Here is a 25,267-nt window from a genome sequence, read left to right as displayed (position 1 = left end):
CGGACATTAATAAAATTGAGAGAGTCCAAAAATATTTAATGAAAATAATCTCTCAATTTTATTAATGTCCGATATGCAGTGCAGGTTCCAGACAGGTGAGTTGTATTCGAGAACTCTTCTTCTCGCAACAGAATACCTTATTCCACCAGACTTAAAATTTTGGGCTTAGACAATTTAGAACTACGTCGTCTTCAATCTGATCTAAATGTAGTTCATAAAATCATAAAATCATTTGCCAAAATGTCCTACCTGTCAATGACTACTTTAGCTTCAACCGCAACAATAGATACAAACTTAATATAAACCGCTCGAAACTCGACTGCAGAAAATACGACTTCAGCAACAGAATGGTCAATGCCTGGAATTGATTACCCGACTCTGTGATTTCTTCCCCAACCCCAAAAAACTGTCTACTGTTGACTTCATGGGCGTCCCTATCATCCCTGTCTTTCTCTCCTATTGTCCTCATTTATCTGTATGTATTTTGCTTATGTTTATACCTATACCTACTATCTTGTACATGTTTGACAAACAAACAAACAAAATAAATAAATAAATAAACCCACCACGGCTTTATCCCAGATGATGGACATCCGTTCCTCAGTTCCATTGGTTCCTTGTGGGATCAAAGTGAAGTTGTCCTTCCCAACAGCTTTCTGGGCAGTATTGAAAGTACAGTGGCCACTGCCAGTAACCTGGAGATCTCCACTGGAAGCAGAAGACAAGAGTTGCTCTATTCATCAATGACAGCGAAAGTAAACAAACTGCATTTAATCAACGCTCACTGCATAGAGCAAAACTTTGCCCAGGACTACAAATTATTCATCTCTATCAATCACCTCTTCATGACCAGTTTTAAACCTTAGCTTGGGAGGAAGGACTGGAACTCTAAGCTATCCATTTTGAAAAGCTTCTCAGGTTTAATCAGTGGTGCCAAGGGGATAGTACAGTGGTACCTCTACTTAAGAACTTAATTCGTTTCGTGACCGTGTTCTTAAGTAGAAATGTTCTTAAGTAGAAGCAATTTTTCCCATAGGAATCAATGTAAAAGCAAATAATGCGTGCAAACCCATTAGGAAAGAAATAAAAGCTTGGAATTTGGGTGGGAGGAAGAGGAGGAAGAAGAAGAGGAGGAGGAGGACAGTCGCTGATGAAGGAAGAACACCCGGCGCAAGGCTGCCTCCCATACACTGGCTGCTGCTGCTACCTGCTTCCTCTTCCTTCCCATGCTGAAGGGCAACCCTCTCCTCTCGTTCACTCGCTTTGGCGCCTTTCCTTTGCTGTGGTGACTCCTCGGCTGCCCAGAGCAAATGGAGCGTTTCTTTTCTCTGGACGCTGGCAGAGGTTTATTCCCTGTCCAAGCACCCAGAGAAAGGAAAATGCTTCGTTCGCTCTGGACTGCCAAAGCCTCCGTAAGCGCCACCAAAGGGCTCCTCTGGCTGCCCAGATGGTTGGGATTAAAGAGGGAATGGCAGGAAACTGGACGGGCCTTCGGGCACTCTCAAGTTTCCTGGGAAATTTTTCCAGGCTCGGGTTCTTAAGTAGAAAATAATTCTTAAGTAGAGGCGAAAAAATCTTGAACACCCGGTTCTTATCTAGAAAGGTTCTTAAGTAGAGGCGTTCTTAAGTAGAGGTACCACTGTATTTGCATAGTAAGACTTTCCTTGATAGAAAGTGGGGCACATTCGCAGCCTACGTCTCAAATATCCTGAATGAATGCAGAGGAGATGAATTAATTGGAGCAACAGAAGGCGCAAAGACAGCCTTTGAACACAACAGCCACAGTCAACTTGGTGCAAATCCAAGCCGTCTGCATGGAACGCGGAATTTATTTCTCCTGCTGTGCCACACATTTTCCGTGTTCTGAGATCAGAGTCAACCCATACAAGCATCGCCACCGCCTCCAACTCAACTCACCAGGACAGCAGAGAATTGAGGAAGTCTGGAGTAGTCGGATCAGGACTCAGTGGAGGAGCAGTGACAAAAGCAGCTGCTTTGGCCCAGTTTTTGCTCCAGTAATGAGATCCGTCGGTACCCAAGCTTGCTGCAATGGGCTCACCATACACCACAGTGCCTGTTAATCAAGAGAGGATGAAAACAGGACAATTATTTCCAGTTAGTGAGCAATCCAACTTTACTCTTGTTTTACAATGAAAGGAAAACTGGAGAGCGGGGCAAAGCCAGGTTATGGGGTGGAGCCATTATTTAAATGGATGTGAGTTTGCTATCCACCAGGAATCAATATAAAGGAAGCAGTGCATAAATAATTGCTACGTTGCGAAGGACTCAAAGATAGACAATGATCATTGCAGGAGTGAAATAATTTAATGGCCTTATTTTATTAGTGGAAAAAACCAAGAAGCCAAAAGAACCAACTTATATCTAACTTATTTCACACATCACCCTTTTATAATTTATTTATTTATTAGATTTGTATGCTGCCCCTCTCCGTAGACTCGGGGCAGCTAACAACAGTAAAAAGACAATATGAACAAATCTAATATTAAAAGTAATGTAAAAAAACCCCAATTTAAGAAACCAATCATACATACAGACATACCATGCATAAATTTTGTAAGCCTAGGGGGAAGGGAATATCTCAGCCTCCCCATGCCTGACGACAGAGGTGGGTTTTAAGGAGCTTACGAAAGGCAAGGAGGGTGGGGGCAACTCTGATATCTGGGGGGAGTTGGTTCCAGAGGGTCGGGGCCACCACAGAGAAGGCTCTTCCCCTGGGTCCCGCCAAATGACATTGTTTAGTCGACAGGACACGGAGAAGGCCAACTCTGTGGGACCTAACTCGTCGCTGGGATTCGTGCGGCAGAAGACGGTCCCGGAGATATTCTGGTCCGATGCCATGAATTCTCTGTTCTCTATGACCTAATCCAGCTAATACACATGTACGGTTCTACATGATGCTGTAATTCATGAACATGCCAACATATCATAGATAACGCTGCAGGTATAATGATAGGAGTTTACAGGAAGCTCTGAGAAAGCCTTGACAGCTAGGCAAAGGAATGTGCCTAATGGTGCCAGCTAGCACTCTCATTACATCATCCAGCACTGAACTTCCAGGCCTACCTGCACTGCAAAGCCTGTACAAAACTCATGCTAGCCTAATGTGACCCAAGCACCCATGTGCAGCCTCAGGCCATATCTGGGCATGCCCATCCATATGGCCTTTGACCTGCACAAGGGATACTACAAATAATACAGGCAAACAAGCAAGCGTTGGAAGGTGGCTTATTCAAAGCAGATACAGATTCAAGAATGGCCCCCATCCTCCTTGTCTTTTGCAAATTACTCAAGACCCACCTTTATCTCCAGGCATGGGGAAGTTGAGATATTCCTTCCCCCTAGGCCATTACAGGTTATGCATGGTATGTTTGTGTGTATGTTCGGTTTTATAATAAGGGTTTTTAGTTGTTTTATTAATTGGATTGTTACATGCTGTTTTTTGTCATTGTTGTTAGCCGCCCTGAGTCTGGGAAGAGGGGCGGCATACAAATCCAATAAATAATAATAATAATAATAATAATAATAATAATAATAATAATAACAACAACAACAACAACAACGAACGGTATTGTCTCACGTAGCCCTTAGTGGGAGACTCTGGCCAAGACACTGCTAGTTAAGAACATTGTGGGGGAGAGAGAGAGAGAAAGGGGGGGAAATGGGAACTTTGGGGCATTGTTCTAGTGTCAATAAAGACACGAACAAAAGATCCATGGGAATTTGCATAATTCATTCTCAAGAGAAAAGCTGCTGGACTCCTATTGGAAAAAAGAGGCGGTCAACCCACTATGTCATGGGTGTCAAACTCAAGGCCCATCCGTGAGCCGGATTCAACTCATGGACTACTTAGATCTGGTCTGCGGGGCCGCCCTAGAAACAGCAGAGGACCAGCCCGTGGTGCTCCTGCCAGTGAAAAAGGGCTCCCGAGCTCCATTTTCAGCCGCCAGGGCCTCCTGCAACCTCTGCTGGTGAAAACGGAACCTGGGAGGGCCGCACACTGCCAGAGGATTGCAGGAGGCCCTGGCGGCTGAAAATGGAGCTCAGGAGCCCTTTTTCGCTGGCAGAGTGCTTGGTCCCGCGACATGAGTGATATTGAGCTAGCCACGCCCACCCTGGCCACGCCCTCCCCGAGGTCAAACACAGCCCTGAAACCAAATGAAATTGAGCTTTACACTCCTCCATTACGTGTTCTGCAATGGTACAGAAACTGGAAATAAAATGATTGACTGGTTAGGAAAATTGGGTGGCTGAACTTCATGAGATGTTGGTGTATCTAAATCTGTTATTTTTTAAAGTCAAGCCTTTTTATTATTATTGTTACTTCTGCAGATGGTCTTGAGGACTAACGCATTGTGATCCTCTAATGCACCTGAACGTCTCTTTCACTTTATGAAAAATAAGACAGGATTGAACAGTTCAACACCCTCCTTCTTGAATTTCTTTCCCATTTTCTTTTAAAGAGACTTAAGTCTAGGAAACAAAATCTGAAAGCTCTAGCAAACATTCCCTAACAGGGGTAAGCAAGTTCCATTAGTCCAACTAGAGTTTCCAAAAGATTGGAGCTCAAATGACCATGTAGCCAAAAAGACAACTGAACAGTCTTGGAAAAGTTATGATTTTTCAGCCCAATCCAATTTTTTTTAAAAAAATAATCACATTTATTTCTTATTTTATCCAATTTATTTTAATAAAATGCTTTTGCAGTAAAAATCTATCTAAATATAGTTTTCTATTTAAGTTATATTAATAATTTAATATTTCATTGGCTGCCGATCAGTTTCCGGACACAATTCAAAGTGTTGGTCATGACCTTTAAAACCCTACATGGCAATGGACCAGATTACCTCCGGAACCGCCTGCTACCGCACGAATCCCAGCGACCAATAAGGTCCCACAGAGTTGGCCTTCTCTGGGTCCCGTCAACTAAACAATGTCGTTTGGCGGGCTCCAGGGGAAGAGCCTTCTCTGTGGCGGCCTCGGCCCTCTGGAACCAACTCCCCCCGGAGATTAGAACTGCCCCCACCCTCCCTGTCTTTTGTAAACTACTCAAGATTCATTTATACCGCCAGGCATGGGGGAGTTGAGATAGCTCTTCCCCCTGGGCCATTACAAGTTATGCATGGTATGTTTGGTTTTATAATAGGGGTTTTTAGTTGTTGTTTTTATGATTGGATTGTACATGTGGTGTTTATTATTGTTGTTAGCCGCCCCGAGAGGGCGGAGAGGGGCGGCATACAAATCCAATAAATTATTATTATTATTATTATTATTAATTTAACAACACAAGAGAATGTAATAGATACAAACTAAATGTAAATTGCTTCAAACTAGACTGCAGAAAACATGACCTCAGCAAGGAACGCCTGGAATTCACTACCTGACTCTGTTGTTTCTTCCCCTAACCCCAAAATCTTCAACTTTACATTATCTACAGTTGACCTCTCCCCCTTTTCTAAGAGATCTGTAAGGGCCGTGCATAAGTCTACCATCCCTGTCCTACTGTCTTTTTATCCTTTCTATCACTACTTTCTACTTATGCTATGTTAATACAAACTATAATTCTATACTTGTTTGACAAATAAATAAAAATAAATAAATAAAATAAATGTAGTTTATTCAGCATGAAATGAAGCGTTAGTTATTTGGCATGAGGCTATATAATCTATTGCAGGGCTCCCCAAAAGTTAGAAACCTTAAGACTTGTGGATTTCAACTCTCAGAATTGTCCCAGCCAGAATTTTGGGAGTTGAAGGCATTGGTTTATGGAATTCACTTCCAGAAGAGGTCCTGACAGCTGTCAGCCTTGATAGCTTCAAGGCAGGATTAGACAGATTCATAGATGCCAAGTATATCGGTGGTTATTGAAACGGATGTCCATGTGCTGCCTCTATGTTGGTTGAGGCAGGCAGGATTCCCTTGGGTACCATTTGTTGTGGGTCAAAGGAAAGGAAGGGTTTTGCCTTCTCTTTCTGCTCAAGATCCCCACGGACATTGTGCGACACAGAATGCTGGACTCGCTGGGCTTTGGCCCGATTCAGCATGACTTTTCTTATGTTCTTATGAGTCTTAAAAGTTCTCAAATTTGGTAACTCCTGATCTAGTGCCTTTGCTCAGATTATGGAGCTTTCTCCAGTTCAGCTGTCCAGCTGAACATATAAATAGAATACCTACTAAGCACTCAATGTTTGGGACTCCCAAATAGCCCCAATATCTTTGGGTTTCAATCCTCTACTCATCTGGAAACACCACCCTCTTTAATTCAGTTCCGGATTTGCAGGGAGGAGTCAGTACACAGAAATCGGAATCCTGTTTGTCCGGCTTGCTGCACTGACATATGGAAAAGCAGGTTTATGCTTTGTGTAAATAAAAGGCGGAAGAAGCTGTTGGCCGGAATCCTGCTTAGCAGGGTGGGGTGGAGACCGTGAGTGGAATATAAAAGAATGGCAGTGTTAGCAAGCGGGGACTAAAAAGATGAGGTCACTTTCCTATTTGCAAACTAGCCTTAGCAAAGCTAGGGAGCCAGCTGGTGGAGTTACAGAGAGGAAATGGATTTTAAACAGCCAGCAACCTAACAAGCTACTTGGAATGTGCGACCAGCTCCCTGCAAAATTCCAACTGCTCTGGAAGTTTTTAAAAAAAAATCCTGCTAGGTTTTCCATCATCTGGGAGATTTATGACGCTTGAAATGAAACAACAGTGGGGAAATTAGTCATGGAATAACAAAATTAGAAGGGACCTTGGAGGTCTTCTGGTTCAGTGTTTTTCAACCAGTGTGCCGTGGCACACTAGTGTGCTGTGAGACATGGTCAGGTGTGCCGCGAAGAAGGAAGCTCAGGTTCCGGTTTCGCAACTTTTTGCTGAGAGAGAGAGAGAAAGAGAGAGAAAGAAAGCAAGAGAGAAAGCGAGTGAGAGAGAGAGAGAGAGAAAGCTAGAGAGAGAGAAAAAAGAGAGAGAAAGCAAGAGTGAGAGAGAAAGCAAGCAAGAGAGAAACGAGTGAGAGAGAGAGAGAAAGCTAGAGAGAGAGAGAAAAAAGAGAGAGAAAGCAAGAGTGAGAGAGAAAGAAAGCAAGAGAGAAAGAAAGCGAGAGAGAGAAAAGGAGAGGAAGGGAGAGAGAGAGAAATGAGAGAAAAAGGGAGAGGAAAAAAGAGAAATGAGAAAATGATTGAGACAGAGAATGAGAGGAAAGAGAGACAAACAAAAGAGAGAGAGAGAGAAGTGACTCTTGATTTAAAGCATATGATAAAAAGCACCCAAAGAATAAGAGAGAGAAAAAACCCAGCCCTCATCTGTTTCTGGAAATAGTTCAAGAGTGTGTATACACACAGAGAGAGAGAGAGAGGGGGGGTAGAGGAGACAGGGATGGAAAAAGAGAGAAGAGTGTCTTAAGGGTGTCATTTTGGGTCATTTTAGTTGGTGGTGTGCCCAGGATTTTGTAAATGTAAAAAAATGCCACAGCTCAAAAAAGGTTGAAAATCACTGTCCTAGTTCAAGCCCCTGCACCATTCCAGAAAAATGACTGGCTGTCCAGTCTCTTCTTCCAGTGAGAAGAAGCCCGTAACATTTCTGGAGGCAAGTCGTTCCACTGCTTTATTATTCTCACTGTCAGGAAGTTCTCCTTAATTCCAGGTTGCTTCTCTCCTCGATTAGTTTCCATTCGTTGCTTCCTGTCCAACCTTCAGGTGCTTTGGAAAATAGGTTGACTCCCTCTTCTTTATGGCAACCCTAAGATACTGAAACACTATCATCATGTCATCCCTAGTCCTTCTTTTTTCATTAAACTAGAAATACCCAATTCCAGCATTATACGCTGCTCAAAAAAAAAGAGAACACTTAAACAACACAATATAACTCCAAGTAAATCAAACTTCTGCGAAATCAAACTGTCCACTTAGGAAGCAACACTGATTGACAATCAATTTCACATGCTGTTGTGCAAATGGAATAGTTGTACAAATGAAATATTCAATGAGAATATTTCATTCATTCAGATCTAGGATAGAAACATAGAAACATAGAAGTCTGACTGCAGAAAAAGACCTCATGGTCCATCTAGTCTGCCCTTATACTATTTTCTGTATTCTATCTTAGGATGGATATATGTTTATCCCAGGCATGTTTAAATTCAGTGACTGTGGATTTATCCACCACGTCTGCTGGAAGTTTGTTCCAAGGATCTACTACTCTTTCAGTAAAATAATATTTTCTCATGTTGCTTTTGATCTTTCCTCCAACTAACTTCAGATTGTGTCCTTTTGTTCTTGTGTTCACTTTCCTATTAAAAACACTTCCCTCCTGGACCTTATTTAACCCTTTAACATATTTAAATGTTTCGATCATGTTCCCCCTTTTCCCTTCTCTCCTCCAGACTATACACATTGAGTTCATTCAGTCTTTCCTGATATGTTTTATGCTTAAGACCTTCCACCATTCTTGTAGCCCGTCTTTGGACCCGTTCAATTTTGTCAATATCTTTTTGTAGGTGAGGTCTCCAGAACTGAACACCGTACTCCAAATGTGGTCTCACCAGCATTCTATATAGCGGGATCATAATCTCCCTCTTCCTGTTTGTTATACCTCTAGCTACTGTTTTTTGCACAATCTTCCCTGAAGCCTCCAAACTGCAAAAAACAACACAACGGGCAAACTGAAAGTCCATTTTTCTGAACTTCCAGTTGCCCGTTGTGCTGTTTTTCACACTATGGGGCTTCAGCGAAGCTTCCCTAAAGCCTCCGGAGGGTGAAACAGCCTTCCCCAAGGCCAAAAATGAGCTGGCTAGTGCACGCATGTGTGCTGGAGCTGACACAGGGCAACACTTCGTGTGCCCTCCGATATGGCTCCATGTGCCACCTGTGGCACACGTGCCATAGGTTTACCATCATGGCTATATTCTATTAATAGAGCTCACCCTTCTTCCTGGCCAAGGCAATCACTTCTGCGGCACTTTTACTCATCACTTTGGTGATGTATAAGGGGCAGTTGGTTTGGTTGGCAATGGTTATAGCCCGGTTCACAGCTTCGGCCTCCACCTTTAAGGCAGAAAGAAGAAAGGACAAAGAAACAGAGATCAATCCATCAATCATTTACTATGATCACAGACCAGTAAATAAAAGCATTAAAATAATAGTACAGACATCCCTCGTTTTTTGCAGGGGATGCGTTTCAAGACCACCCGTGAAAAACAAATTTCTGTGAAGTAGAGAAAACATATTTTTTAATGTATTTAACGAGTATTTAATGTATTTAACCCACCTTTTGCATTCTGCCGCACAAATCCCAGCGACCAGTTAGGTCCCACAGAGTGGGCCTTCTCCGGGTCCCGTCAACTAAACAATGCCGTTTGGCGGGACCCAGGGGAAGAGCCTTCTCTGTGGTGGCCCCGGCCCTCTGGAACCAACTCCCCCCAGAGATTAGAATAGCCCCCACCCTCCTTGCCTTTCGTAAGCTCCTTAAAACACACCTCTGCCGTCAGGCATGGGGGAACTGAGATATTCTTTCCCCCTAGGCTTCTACAATTTATGCATGGTATGTTTGTATGTATGATTGGTTTTATAACAAGGGTTTTTAGCTGTTTTTAGTATAGGATTGTCACATGCTGTTTTTACCACTGTTGTTAGCCGCCCCGAGTTCACGGAGAGGGGCAGCCTACAAATCCAATCAATCAATCAATCAATCAATCAATCAATCATCATTCTATAATGTTTCTCAGCTGGAACTACATGTGATATCCTACAGGCTTCTTTAATAGAGCGCAGTAGTACTAAAGAAGAATTGTATGAATTTTTAATGGATTTAAAAATTTTAATGGATTTAATGCAGGGGTCATCAAACTTGGCAACTTTAAGACTTGTGGACTTCAACTCCCAGAATTCTCCAGCCAGCTATGCTGGCTGGAGGATTCTGGGAGTTGAAGTCCACAAGTCTTAAAGTTGCCAAGTTTGAGAACCTCTGATTTAATGCATTTAAGCCCACTTTGAAAACCCGTGAAATAGCGAATCCACGAAAGATGAACCATGAAGTAGCGAGGGATTACTGTAATAGGGGGGGGGGGAATAGAAGTCAGACTGAGTAATATTGCAATTGGTGGTGGGTTAACAATGGGCTGTTTAAAACAGAGATCCATCTCAGTAACGTCTCTCAATGTTCTCCAACTTTCTCCGCCTTTGTTTGCAAAATTGGAATCAAATGAATGGACAGAGAGAGCAGTCATACCAATTCTCAGTCACTGGTGGGATTGAACGAGATATTGCGAGATATTGAACTGGTAAGAAAGGATGCTATGCTTGATCACAGCCAAACGGACGAGGCCTTTTGCTGGCAATAAATCTGTCTCTGTGCTGCAACTGGGTACAAAATTCTACACTGTAGAACCGAGCCGCCTTCTGCGCTTCTAAAATAAATACAGTCTAAAACCCGTACAATTGAGTCATTCTTTTTTGCCAGCCAAATTGCCACAAAAAGGTTCCAGGTCACCAGCCTAATTTTTGCTGCTAAGCAAAGTAGGATGCAATTAAGTCCTTGGATGAGGGATTACGAGAAAACCACAAAGCTAGATAGGGGGATTTTTTGGGGGGGGGTGTCGATGGGGGCTGTTAGAAACTTATCTGGAAGAAGATATTGATCAACCATTTTCATACTTTGTCAAGAAATGTACATGGTTGTCCCAAAGGTGCTTTTTTTCAAGAGGCGGCTGACTTTCTTGGTATTTCTTTCTTTCTTTCTTTCTTTCTTTCTTTCTTTCTTTCTGTATGTATGTATGTATGTATGTATGTATGTATGTATGTATGTATGTATGTATTTACTTATTTACTTACTCACTCACTCACTCACTTATTTATTTATTGTATTTGTATGCCGCCCCTCTCCGTAGACTCGGGGCGGCTAACAACAGTAATAAAAACAGCATGTAAATCCAATACTAAAACAACTAAAAACCCCTTATTGTAAAACCAAACATACATACAAACAAACATACCATGCATAAATTGTAAAGGCCTAGGGGGAAAGAATATCTCAGTTCCCCCATGCCTGACGGCAGAGGTGGGTTTTAAGGAGCTTACAAAAGGTGAGGAGGGTGGGGGCTATTCTAATCTCCGGGGGGAGTTGGTTGCAGAGGGCCGGGGCCGCCACAGAGAAGGCTCTTCACCTGGGCCCCGCCAAACGACATTGTTTAGTCAACGGGACCCGGAGAAGGCCCACTCTGTGGGACCTAACTGGTCACTAGGATTCGTGCGGCAGAAGGCGGTCCTGGAGATAATCTGGTCCGGTGCCATGAAGGGCTTTATAAGGCTTTTCTTTGAAGACATTTTGCTTCTCCTCCAAGAAGCTTCCTTCAGTTCTAACTGGAAAGTGGGGAATGGAAGGATTTATACTCCTTGCAGACAGCTGGTCATTTGCATGCTTTCAGAGGGCCATAGAGGCTACTTGGAAGTTTATCTGTGTCCTCAAGGTCACCTGAATAGCGCAAATGGTTCCTGCAGTCTGTAATTTTTTTTTCCTCTGGAAATCCATTCCTCCTAACCAAGGACGCCGGTCAAGTGACCCTGAGGACACAGGTAAACCTCCAAGTGGCCTCAATGACCCTCTTAAAGCCAACCTGGGGGTCGGGACCCCTTTGGGGTCAAACGACCGTTTCACAGGGGTCACTTAAGACTATGGGAAAAGACAAATTTCCTACGGCAGTGATGGCTAACCTTTTTTTCCTCAGGTGCCAAAAGAGCATGGGTGTGTGCTATCACACATGTGTGAGTGCTCACACCCATAATTAAAATGCCTGGGGAAGGCAAAAACAGCTCCCCCCCCGCCCCCGGAGGCCCTCTAGAGGCCGGAAACAGCCTATTTCCCAACTTCTGGTGAGCCCAATAGGCTTGTCTTTTGCCCTCCCCAGGCTCAAAGCCTTCCCTGGAGCTGGGGGTGGGTGAAAATTATTTATTATTTTTATTATTATTATTATTATTATTATTATTATTATTATTATTATTTATTGGATTTGTATGCCGCCCCTCTCCGCAGACTTGGGGCGGCTAACAACAATGATATAAAAACAACATGTAACAATCCAATTTAATTTTATAAAAACCAAACATACACACAAACATACCATACAAAATTTGTAATGGCCTAGGGTAAGGAATATCCTAACTCCCACCTGCCTGGCGACAAAGGTGGGTCTTGAGTAATTTGCGAAAGACAAGGAGGGTGGGGGCCATTCTAATCTCTGGGGGGAGTTGATTCCAGAGGGCCGGGGCCACCACAGAGAAGGCTCTTCCCCTGGGGCCCGCCAATTCTATGGGACCTTATAGGCCGCTGGGATTCGTGTGGTAGAAGGCGGTTCCGGATGTATTCTGGCCAAAATGCCATGTAGGGCTTTAAAGGTCATTATCAACACTTTGAATTGTGACCGGAAACCGATCGGCAGCCAGTGCAGGCCACGGAGTGTTGCAGAAACGTGGGCGAATCTAGGAAGCCCCACAATGGCTCTCGCGGCCGCATTCTGCACGATCTGAAGTTTCCGAACACTTTTCAAAGGTAGCCCCATGTAGAGAGCGTTGCAGTAATCGAACCTCGAGGTGATGAGGGCATGAGTGACTGTGAGCAATGACTCCCTGTCCAAATAGGGCCGCAACTGGTGCATCAGGCGAACCTGGGCAAACGCCCTCCTCGCTACAGCCGAAAGATGATGTTCCAATGTCAGCTGTGGATCGAGGAGGATGCCCAAGTTGCGGACCCTCTCTGAGGGGGTCAATAGTTCTCTCCCCAGGGTAATGGATGGACAGATGGAATTGTCCTTCTTGGGAGGCAAGACCCACAGCCACTCCGTCTTGTCTGGGTTGAGTTTGAGTTTGTTGACACCCATCCAGGCCCCAACAGCCTCCACATCACTTCCACTGCTTCATTGACTGGACATGGGGTGGAGATGTATAGCTGGGTATAGCTGGGAAAATGCCCTCACCATCCCTCCAGAGACTCTCTGGAAGCCAAAAACGCCCTCCCAGAGTCTCTCTGTGAGCCAAAAATCAGCTGGCCGGCACACACATGCATGTTGGAGTCGAGCTAGGGGTTTTTTAAATATTTAAATATTTTAAATTTGTCTGATTGCTTATGATTTGTTTTTTACATGTTGTGAGCCGCCCCGAGTCTTCGGAGAGGGGCGGCATACAAATCTAAGTAATAAATAAATAATAAATAAATAGTTCGCGTGCCAGCCGATATGGCTCCACATGCCACCTGTGGCACCTGTGCCATAACTTCGCCATCACTGTCCTAGGGTGTTAGGAATTAAAGCTTCTATACTGGCACCTTGGAACATATTTTTATATGACGGTGCAGTGTCCAGGAGTCATATTTATGTCACCGTCTTTTTAAGACCTTTCTGACACGCAAAGTCGATCCGGAAGCCAGATTCACTTAACATCCATGTTATTAACATACACAATTGCAGTGATCCACTTAGCACCTGTGGCAACGAAAGTGTAAAATGCGGCAAAACTCACTTAACAAATGTCTCGCTTAGCAGCAGAAATCCTGTTCCAAATTTCTGGCCCATCCTATGACACGACATTCCATAGCCAGCTGCCATTTATTATTATTATTATTATTATTATTATTATTATTATTATTATTATTATTATTATTGTTGTTGTTGTTGTTACTAATAATAATAATAATAATAATAATAATAATAATAATAATCTGTTTTGAATTTTTGACTCTTTTCTTTTGGTCTGCCAAACAAATAATTCTCTCAACACTGTCAAAGTATTTACTACTGTAACTACTAGTTTTTTCTCATCATTCCTATCACCCATTTTCGCCCACTTATGACTGTAACTTGTTGCTTGTATCCTTAAGATTTTTATTAATATTGATTGTTTCCTGATTGCTTATTTGACCCCTATGACAATCATTAACTGTTGTATCTCATAATTCTTAATGAATGTATATTTTCTTTTATGTACACTGAGAGCCCATGCACCAAAGACAAATTCCTTGTGTGTCCAATCACACTTGACCAATGAAGAATTCTACGTCCACCACACTCAGGCATAACTTTGGGAATTTCTTCTTTACTTGCACTTGTTTTTCAAGTCACAAAAACCTTCTGCAGCCTGATTCTAATTACCACTTGCTGAAAGAAGTCCCCTGGGTAAAGTCACTTTAAATGCTACTGTTGTCTTTTCCATGGGAGTAGGAAAACAAGGCTATAGAATGTCACCTTTCAAGTTTTTGGGGCAGTCCCAGGGAGGGTGAACTTAAGTCACAATTCTAGTACTGCCAAAAAAAGGAAAAAAAGAACTTAACCCCCTGATACCAAGATATTTGTTCTTCAAAAAAATGATTTCTTGGAATTTAAAGAAGCTGCTGCAAGATTCCCTCTTCCAATTTTATCCCCCAAACAACTCTGGCGGGACCCAGGGGAAGATCCTTCTCTGTGGCGGCCCCGACCCTTTGGAACCAACTCCCCCCGGAGATTAGGACTGCCCCCACCCTCCTTGCCTTTCGCAAACTTTGGAGTCTTCAGAGAGGGGCAGCATACAAATCTAATAAATTATTATTATTATTATTATTATTATTATTATTATTATTATTATTATTATTAAAACCCACCTCTGTTGTGAGGCATGGGGAAATTAATTCCCCTGGCCCCTCTCCGCTTTATGTATATGGTTTGTATGAGATGTATGATTGTTTTTTTATATTAAGGGTTTTTAAATTGTCTTTTTAACTATTGGATTTGTATTGTTTTGTTGTTGTAAGATGCTCCAAGTCTCCGGAGAGGGACGGCATACAAATCTAATTAATAATAATAATAATAATAATAATAATAATAATAATAATAATAATAATAACAACAACAACAACAACAACAACAACAACAATAACAACAACAACAAGAACTCTATGATATTGCTTGGAATGGAGAAATGTGTTGGGCCCAAAATTATCTAGTGAGTCGTAACCCACTGTTAATTGTTGCCACTGTTATGATGTTTCTCCTTCATCCTAGGAGATTTGTGTTGCTAAGCAAGACAGTTGTTCAGTGAGTTTTGCCTCAGTCTATGACCTTTATTGCCACAGTGGTTCAGTGACTTGCCGTAGCTGTTACGTTAGTGACGTGGTTGTTTTCATTTCCCATTTTCATTTCGCTCGTCAAAATTATGACCCCATCATGCTGCAACCATTATGGATATGAGTCAGTTGCCAAGCACCTGAATTTTGATCATGCAATCAGGGGGATGCTACGACAGTCATGTGAAAAATGATCACAAGTTACATTTTTCAGTGCCATTGTAGATTAGATTAGATTTATTAGATTTGTATGCCGGAGACTCGGAGCGGCTCACAACAGCAAAACACAGTACAAATCCAATGACTTAAAAAAAACAGTTAAAACCCTTAATATAAAAAACAGTCATACATCCCAGACAAACCATACATAAAACGGAACGGCCCAGGGGAATCAATTTCCCCATGTCTGATGTGGGTTTTAAAGAGTTTGCGAAAGGCAAGGAGGGTGGGGGCAGTCCTGATCTCCGGGGGGGAAGTTGGTTCCAGAGGGACGGGGCTGCCACAGAGAAGGCTCTTCCCCTGGGTTCTGACAGACGACATTGTCTCGTAGACGGGACCCGGAGAAGGCCGACTCTGTGGGACCTAATCGGTCACTGGGATTCGTGCAACAGAAGGCGGTCCCGGAGGTATTCTGGTCCGATGCCACGAAGGGCTTTATAGGTCATAACCAACACTTTGAATTGTGACCGGAAATCGATCGGCAACCAGTGCAGACTGCGGAGTGTTGGTGTAACATGGGCATATTTAGGGAAGCCCATGATTGCTCTCGCAGCTGCATTCTGCACAATCTGAAGTTTCTGAACACTCTTCAAAGGTAGCTCCATGTAGAGAGCATTACAGTAGTCGAACCTCGAGGTGATGAGGGCAGGAGTAACTGTGAGCAGTGACTCCTGGTCCAGATAGGGCCGCAACTGGTGCAGCAGGCGAACCTGGGCAAATGCCCCCCTCGCCACAGTTGAAAGATGGTTAACTTATATAAGCTGTGGATCGAGGAGGACGCCCAAGTTGTGGACCCTCTCCGAGGGGTCAATAATTCCCCCCCCAGGGTGATGGACGGACATATGGAATTGTCCTTGGGAGGCAAAACCCACAGCCACTCCGTCTAATCAGGGTTGAGTTTGAGTATGTTGACACCCATCCAGACCCCAACAGCCTCCAGGCACCGGCACATCACTCCCACTGCTTCGTTGACTGGACATGGGGTGGAAATGTACAGCTGGGTATCATCAGCGTACTGATGATACCTCACCCCATGCCCCTGGATCATGCAATCATGGGGATGCTACAACCATTATGTGAAAAATGATCACGAGTTACTTTTTTCAATGCCATTGTAACTTTGAATGGTCAATAAACAAAAAAGACTATCTATATGGCTTTTCTCCCACTCAAATTTAACCTTCTGGGATGTTTCCATTCTCCTGGTAGAAAAATCTGAGTTTGCCAATCTGGGTTTGTCACTGGACACTACCAGTGCCAGAAGTCTTTCAAAACAACACCCACATGGAGCTTACCACGTCAACAGCTTCTTAGCCTATCTAGGTCAATCCTAAATAGGAACAAGAATTGTTGTTCCAGATACAGAACGTTCTTCCTCTGGGACACAGTGGTTTTACGTGTCCTTAGTTGCTACTATTTACAACAGCAACAGATTTCCAGATTTCACATTCAATTATTTTTTGGAAATACAGAGAACCAAAACTAGATTCAGAAGGAAGTATTCCATGGTCTTTTCAGAGCTTTCTTCTCTTGCTACTTGGACATTAAATAACCTTCTGAAATTCTCCATCTCTCACCAAAAAAACTGGGTGGATTACTTTTCTGCATTTTTCCAAGAGAAGGGAATCCATCCAAGGGTTTTATTGAGGGCCAGAATAACCAAGTTTCCTTGGAGTTTAATGAGAAAATAAGGAAGTGGAGGGAGGGAGGCTTATACAATGAAAAAGTGTATCTAGCACCAAATCTATTCTACTAGTTTTTCTCATCATTCCTATCATCCTTTTCCTCCCACTTAGGACTGTATGACTGTAACTTGTTGCTTGTATCCTAACATTTTTATTAATATTGATTGTTTCTTCATTGCTTATTTGACTCCTATGACAACCATTAAGTGTTGTACCACATGATTCTTGACAAATGTATATTTTTCTTTTATGTGTACGTTGAGAGCATATGCACCAAGACAAATTCCTTTTGTGTCCAATCACACTTGGCCAATAAAATTCAATTCTGTTCTATTCTATGTGAAAGAATAGTTTGTTTTTGAAAGACTTCTATTGTGAAAGAGTTTGTAATGTTAATTTTCTTTTAACGCATTCAGTGATACCTTTGTAGGGAAAAAGAAACACTTTGAATTGTGACCGGAAATTGATCGGCAACCAATGCAGACTGCGGAGTGTTGGTGTGACATGGGCATAACTAGGAAATCCCATGATTACTCTCGCAGCTGCATTCTGCACGATCTGAAGTTTCTGAAGACTCTTCAAAGGTAGCATTATGTAGAGAGCATATCTGTATATGCTACTATTAATTTAATTTTCTTTGGTTTTCTTTGTACTTACTGTTGTGTTTTCTTTTTTAAAAGTGGAAAATTAATAAAAATATTTAAAAAGAAATGTATGTTTGTCGCGTGAATGGGAGTGATTGATTTTTAATAACTTTGGGTTTTAGATTAGTTAATTTTATAGTTAATTGGGTTTAAAATGTTTAAGAGTCCTTGGAGAAGGGCAGCATATAAATCAAATCAATCAATTAATCAATATTTTATAATGTACTCACTTCTTCAGGCCTGCTCAGAACGTGCCCTTCAGGGCCAGTGATTCCCAGCTCCAAGATCCTTTGCTGCTCCTAAGGAATAGGAAAAAGGACACAGATCAAACTTATTTTACTATCAGTGAACCAATGGAACAGAAGTTGCCATCAGAAGTTGCCATCAGAAGTTGTGGGAGCTTCATCAGTATTCTATCTTAGGATGGATATATGTTTATCCCAGGCATGTTTAAATTCAGTTACTGTGGATTTACCAACCACGTCTGCTGGAAGTTTGTTCCAAGGATCTACTACTCTTTCAGTCAAATAATATTTTCTCATGTTGCTTTTGATCTTTCCCCCAACTAACTTCAGATTGTGTCCCCTTGTTCTTGTGTTCGCTTTCCTATTAAAAACACTTCCCTCCTGGAACTTATTTAACCCTTTAATATATTTAAATGTTTCGATCATGTCCCCCCTTTTCCTTCTGTCCTCCAGACTATACAGATTGAGTTCATGAAGTCTTTCCTGATACGTTTTATGCTTAAGACCTTCCACCATGCCGCTCTCAAATTTCCAGGCTCAGTTTCTTAAGTAGAAAACGGTTCTTAAGAAGAGGCAAAAAAATCTTGAACACCTGGTTCTTATCTAGAAAAGTTCTTAAGTAGAGGCATTCTTAAGTAGAGGTACCACTGCACAAGGTGTTCTCCGGTTGGGACCTCCTTACTGGGATTAAAAAAATGCAAGCACCTCCTGTTTTGTATTCTGGCATCTGAACCATTACCGTTGGTGATGTGAAGATAGCGTCATGGATCTGTTTCTGTTTATCACTGTCTGTGTGATTTTTTCAATGTTCGGATGGCTTCTCCTTCTCGTCTGCTTTGAAAAAAGCCATCCTGCTTCCTCCCCTGGGTTTAATACCGACTTTCTTCTCCTCAATTGTGTTTTGGGCTGAAACCACTTTCTGAGTATGGTGGAGAAGTGAATTTGCACGACCGAGTGACGGGTGAAACATTGCGATGTGAACCAGTGGCAAAGGTAAGGGGAATCCACCCCTGGCGTTAGCCCAATGGGCTCTCTCGTGTTTGATATTATTTATTTCTTGTTAGTCCAGAAAAGTGTTTCCCAACCTTGGCAACTTGAAGATATTTGGACTTCAACTCCCAGGATTCCCCAGGCAGCGAATGCTGGCTGGGGAATTCTGGGAGTTGAAGTCCAGATGTCTTCAAGTTGCCAAGGTTGGGAAACACTGGTCTAGAAACAAAGAAACATAGAAGATTGATGGCAGAAAAAGACCTCACGGTCCATCTAGTCTGCCCTTATACTATTTCCTGTATTTTATCTTAGGATGGATCTATGGTTATCCCAAGCATGTTTAAATTCAGTTATTGTGGATTTACCAACCACGTCTGCTGGAAGTTTGTTCCAAGCATCTACTACTCGTTCAGTAAAATAATATTTTCTCACGTTGCTTCTAATCTTTTCCCCAACTAACCTCAGATTGTGCCCCCTTGTTCTTGTGTTCACTTTCCCTCCTGAACCTTATTTAACCCTTATTGAAATGTTTCGATCATGTCCCCCCCTTTCCCTTCTGTCCTCCAGACTGTACAGATGGAGTTTATGAAGTTTTTCCTGATACGTTTTATGGCTAAGACCTTCCACTATTTTTATAGCCCATCTTTGGACCTGTTCAATTTGATCAATTTGAACGGGGATCTCCAGAATTGAACACAGGATTCCAAATGTGGTCTCACCAGTGCCCTATACAGCTGTGCTATTTCTCACTAAGCTTACAATTCATTGTAATATTCGTTTAAAGTCAGTTTGCTTTATAATTGCACACAAGGCAACCAGCAACCATTGGGTCATTGTCTCAGAGCTATCCCCTTACCTAAAGACTAGACCAGAATGACCACAGGCAGGCAAAATAACAGCAGGAGTGGAGTAGCTTCTGGCTTCCTGCTGGCTTTCCCATTGACTTCTTTTGTAGGAAGCTGGCAGGAGCTTTGGAAAGGAGAGTCACGCGACCCCAGCTGACCACGGCAACGTGGCAGTGTGGCACTCCTGAAGCAGCCGTAGTTTTGCCAAATTTTCAATCGCACATGAGTCACAGACACTGGATTTCAGAAGTATTTTGTAACTTAGCTCAATTGAGCCATGCCGATTCATAAAACATTGCCCTACAATGCACTGTTTTGCCCCTTAGAAGATTGCAAACAACCAAGCAGGCACAAGAGTATTAATATTGTATACATTTCTCCTACTTTTTGGATTTTTAATGTAATTCTCACAATAGATCCATTTCTGCAAGCGGGTTTATCTGAGGAAGTACATTTGGGGGCAATTTTCTCCTTCTAATGCAGTGTTTCCCAACCTTGGCAACTTGAAGATATCTGGAGTCCAGATATCTTCAAGTTGCCAAGGTTGGGAGACACTGTTCTAACGCGCCATTTTTTAAAAAGATGTTTTGCAAACTGTATGGCCAAATTTTGAATCCCACGTGTAATATGTCCGTTTGGTAACCACTACTAACAACACCGCAAACAGGCGTTACCTCTGCTATGATATCTCCATTCTCAGCATGGACTTGAGCTATTGCACCAATGTCTCGGATCACGCTCAGGACCTCATAAATCTGTTGGGGGAAAAAGAGAAAACATGAATTTCCCTGAACTACCCTATTTTTGGAGTAGACTGGCCCTTCCCAATCTATTCCATGTTACTTTAAGAGCTCAGATTCCTACTCTCAAAGTTCAAAGACTTTTAAAGGTCACTGAACTCAATCCTGTGTTTATTTGGACAATGTCCAGGAATTTTCAGACTCAGCACAAAAATTCCTTATGACTAAAATAAATGAGATGCTGTGTAGTCCTACATTATTTTTCCCCATTGCCATGAGCCACAAAATGCAACTTAAATTTGTTGTTGTCTTTATAAGTCATTTCTTCCATTACTTACATTCAGCACCAATATCAAAGACTCTATACAGTGGTACCTCAAGATACGAACCCCTCGTCTTACGAACAACTCGTGATACGAACCCGGGGTTCAGAAAAATTTTGCCTCTTCTTACGAACTTTTTTCGAGTTACGAACCGGCGTTCGGAGACTGCTGGGAAGCCGCGCGGCTGTTTTAAAAGGTGACAGCCGGGCGGCGGGGCTTCCCAGAAGCCTCCTGAACGTCGGTTCGTAACTCGAACAAAGTTCGTAAGAAGAGGCAAAATTTTGCTGAACCCCGGGTTCGGTTCGGGAGGTTGCTGGGAAGCCCCCCAGGCCGGCTGCGACCTTTTAAAACACCCACGCTGCTTCGCAGCTGTCTCCCGAAGCCGAACGCGGAAGTTCGGCTTTAGCGTTCGGCTTCAGGAGACAGCTGCAAAGCGGCGCGGGTGTTTTAAAAGGTCGCAGCCGGCCTGGGGGGCTTGCCAGCACCCCCCCGAACCCCGAACCCGGGTATCAAAACTCTAAAAAGGCACAGCCCAGTATGAATATTTTCAATTATACCACAGTTCTTCCACAGATTGGCAAGATATTAGTCCAATATTATTTACAATATGTAGAAGGTTAAGCTGGAAAGAAAATGTTCTCCCAAGGTTAGACATCAAGTACCAAAGGCAAGAGAGTTATTTGAAATTATAGTCCTGATACAATCTGGTCCACAGTAAAGGCTCTAGGCTAATAGCTAATAAAATTAAAAGCATAAATCAACCTTGCTACAATGGCTCAAAGGTCATCTTGTTTCATACACATTCCTGCAAGCAAAAGACTCTGGAAAACTCTGGTTAATGATGAGTCAAACATTTAATACATAAGCAATGTTGTTTTGCCGCTGCCCTCCAGCAGTTCAAGCGGAAATGTAGATCCACTCAAATGATTGACCACAATCCCTACAATTGCAACACAACTTGGGGAAATACACTTTCATCCATAACGGAAAGAGGCTGGGTTGAGAAGGCTGATTTGGAATAAAAGAGTGGTCCAGTGAGCTGAAAGAGAAAGTATTTAGAAGGTTGTTTATCTATCTATTTATTATTAAATTTCCGCCTGATTTCCAATGACTCTAGGAGGAGAGGAAAAGAGATAGGAGAGAAGTAGAAGTTGTCTTCATAAGGAGGGAAACAGAAAAAAGAAAGAAATGTGGTCAATTTTGTACATGTATTTATTTAGAAACATAGAAGTCTGACGGCAGAAAAAGACCTCATGGTCCATCTAGTCTGCCCTTATACTATTTTCTGTATTTTATCTTAGGATGCATCTATGTTTATCCCAGGCATGTTTAAATTCAGTTACTGTGGATTTACCAACCACGTCTGCTGGAAGTTTGTTCCAAGGATCTACTACTCTTTCAGTCAAATAATATTTTCTCATGTTGCTTTTGATCTTTCCTCCAACTAACTTCAGATTGTGTCCCCTTGTTCTTGTGTTCACTTTCCTATTAAAAACACTTCCCTCCTGGACCTTATTTAACTCTTTAACATATTTAAATGTTTCGATCATGTCCCCCCTTTTCCTTCTGTCCTCCAGACTATACAGATTGAGTTCATTAAGTCTTTCCTGATATGTTTTATGCTTAAGACTTTCCACCATTCTTGTAGCCCGTCTTTGGACCCGTTCAATTTTGTCAATATCTTTTTGTAGGTGAGGTCTCCAGAACTGAACACAGTACTCCAAATGTGGTCTCACCAGCCCTCTATATAGCGGGATCACAATCTCCCTCTTCCTGCTTGTTATACCTCTAGCTATGCAGCCAGGCATCCTACTTGCTTTCCCTACCGCCTGACTGCAGGGAAAGCAAGTTTGTTTGTTTCTTTGTTTTTATATTTGTATGCTGCCCACTCCAATTGGACTCTTCTAATGAAGAAATCACTTCCACAACCTGCATGGGTTTTTGCATGCTTTAAATTCTGACTTATAGGAACAAGGACATTTGGGTTTTAATTTCCCTGTGGGGTTCAATTTATCATTCCATTGAAAACACTGGAGAAAAATAAAAGGAATGTGGTTGGGAATGTGGTGGTGTTTTTTTAAAAGCTCCACCTAGTAGCCCAAATCACAATGTTGTACTTGATACTCAAGAAGCCTTTGCTTCCAACCCAGCTGCAGGGAGCTGCCAAATTCTTTGACAGATGTTGGTTCAAGAAACAGCTAACTCGTTTTGCCTACTTCTTATTTTGGGAATAAGGGCAGTCTGGTTCATCCAGTTCTCACATATTGCGGAATACAACCAGGACCAGCCTAGGGTTAAGGTGGAAGTACAATATTCAGAAACCAGCTCAGCAGTCTTACCTGAGAATCTGTTAGCTGAAAATGATCCTTGAAAGCCATATACACCAAGAAGGAATTGACTCCTATTAGAAAGAGAGACTGAAAGTGAATCACCAGTTCATATACAGAGGGAATGTACACATTAAAAAAACAATGATGGGAGTTTATCTCTAACCCAGACCTGGTACCCAACAGTCATTGTCAAATGCAACTTCCACTGGGTATAGAATTGTACAAATTGACCTCCAACACATGTGGAGAACACCAGTCAGTTGCTACAGCCTGGGCAACTCCTATCCCATAATAGAATAGAATAGAATAGAATAGAATAGAATAGAATAGAATTTTTTATTGGCCAAGTGTGATTGGACACACAAGGAATTTGTCTTGGTGCATATGCTCTCAGCGTACATAAAATAAAATATACATTTGTCAAGAATCATGTGGTACAACACTTAATGATTGTCATAGGGATCAAATAAGCAATGAAGAAGCAATATTAATACAAATCTTAGGATATAAGCAACAAGTTACAGCCATACAGTCAACATGGGAGGAAATGGGTGAAAGGAATGATGAGAAAAACTAGTAGAATAGAAGTGCAGATTTAGTAGAAAGTCTGACAGTGTTGAGGGAATTATTTGTTTAGTAGAGTGATGGCGTTCGGGGAAAAAACTGTTCTTGTGTCTAGTTGTCTTGGTGTGCAGTGCTCTGTAGCGACATTTTGAGGGTAGGAGTTGAAACAGTTTGTTTCAACAGGATGTGAGGGGTCAGTAAATATTTCCCCCGCCCTCTTTTTGACTCGTGCAGTATACAGGTCCTCAATGGAAGGCAGGTTGGCAGCAATTGTTTTTTCTGCAGTTCTGATTCTCCTCTGAAGTCTGTGTCGGTCCTGTTGGGTTGCAGCACCAAACCAGACAGTTATAGAGGTGCAACTGATAATAATAATAATAATAATAATAATAATAATAATAATAATAATAATAATATCTCTAATACACACCAGTTCATAATGCTAGAGGTGGAAACAACCATGAGGTTATTTTTCACAGGTAGGCATCGTCTCATAAACCTGGTATCAATTGATGGAGCTGATATGTTCTCTGCCTATGTTTCCTAACCAAAGCACACCAAAGTCTCCTGGAATCACCCCAACCAGTGACAATCATGAAGCAAGACTTTTTCTGCCGAAAGTGCAAAGCCATTCTTTTAAAGAAGACACTCAGAACTGTCGCAGCTACATTCTACGGTGTCCAGCAGTTGCTGGCACATCACACTCCTGACTCCTGACCGCAGGATAAATTAGCCACGTGTCCACATGCAACCCAAACCTTCAACCATCTTCGAAAGGAAGACGTCAACAGTTTTAAGAGAGTCTCAAACTTAAATGCAAGAGGAAAATACACACATGCTTGAACAAAACTCAATGGTTACCTTCTCAACTGGAAAAACTAATGTTTTCAGAAGGCATAGAATGGGTCAGGATGATATGTGGTGGGGAAAAAAGAGGGGGAGAGTGAAACAAATTATTTGGAGATTTTATAAATCCCATCCTGTAATGGTTTGCTGAAAGTAGTAATAGCGCTTAGACTTATATTCTGCTTTATATGCTTTACAGCCCTAAGTAGTTTACAAAGTTAACATAATGTTCCCAACAATCTGAGTCCTTGTTTTACCAACCTCAGAAGGACGGAAGGTTGCGTTAACCTTGAGCTGGTCAGAATCGAACTTCTGGCAGTGAGCTAGCCCTGCAGTACTGCATTCTAATCACTGAGCCAACACAGCCTTGTGTAGCATCAACTATTATTGTTAGTGTTAAGCCTGGTATAATTGCCCTTACAGCTTTGTTTTGTAGGCTTATAAAGCTGCCATCAGTGAGGCGATGATGAGTTTTGGGGTTGAATGAAATCAATCAATCAATCGTTCGTTCGTTCGTTCGTTCGTTTGTTTGTTTGTTGGATTTGTATGTCGCCCCTCTCCGTAGACTCGGGGCGGCTAACAACAATGATAAAAACAGCATGTAACAATCCAATCCAATACTAAAATAACTAAAAAAAACCCTTATTATAAAAACCAAACATACATACAGACATACCATACGTAAATTGTAAAGGCCTAGGGGGAAAGAATATCTCAGTTCCCCCATGCCTGACGGCAAAGGTGGGTTTTAA

At 42.2% G+C, this 25,267-nt stretch overlaps 1 protein-coding gene across 4 annotated transcripts in view; it reads right to left on the bottom strand.

Annotated features, from left to right (window-relative positions):
* DPYSL2 (dihydropyrimidinase like 2) overlaps positions 1-25,267 on the bottom strand; it is a 162,356-nt gene that overhangs the window by 67,161 nt on the left and 69,928 nt on the right. For all 4 annotated transcript variants that reach the window (XM_070765804.1, XM_070765805.1, XM_070765807.1 and 1 more), the window contains 6 exons: positions 23,118-23,179; positions 20,390-20,470; positions 17,866-17,934; positions 8,927-9,047; positions 1,918-2,074; positions 567-708 (listed from right to left, as the gene is read on the bottom strand). In XM_070765804.1, the coding sequence (XP_070621905.1) occupies positions 567-708; positions 1,918-2,074; positions 8,927-9,047; positions 17,866-17,934; positions 20,390-20,470; positions 23,118-23,179 (632 nt within the window). The remainder of the gene's footprint in view (positions 1-566; positions 709-1,917; positions 2,075-8,926; positions 9,048-17,865; positions 17,935-20,389; positions 20,471-23,117; positions 23,180-25,267) is intronic.

This window comes from Erythrolamprus reginae, chromosome 12 (assembly GCF_031021105.1).
Source record: "Erythrolamprus reginae isolate rEryReg1 chromosome 12, rEryReg1.hap1, whole genome shotgun sequence".
Lineage (NCBI taxonomy): Eukaryota > Metazoa > Chordata > Lepidosauria > Squamata > Dipsadidae > Erythrolamprus > Erythrolamprus reginae.
This window is presented reverse-complemented; position numbering and strand designations above follow the sequence as displayed.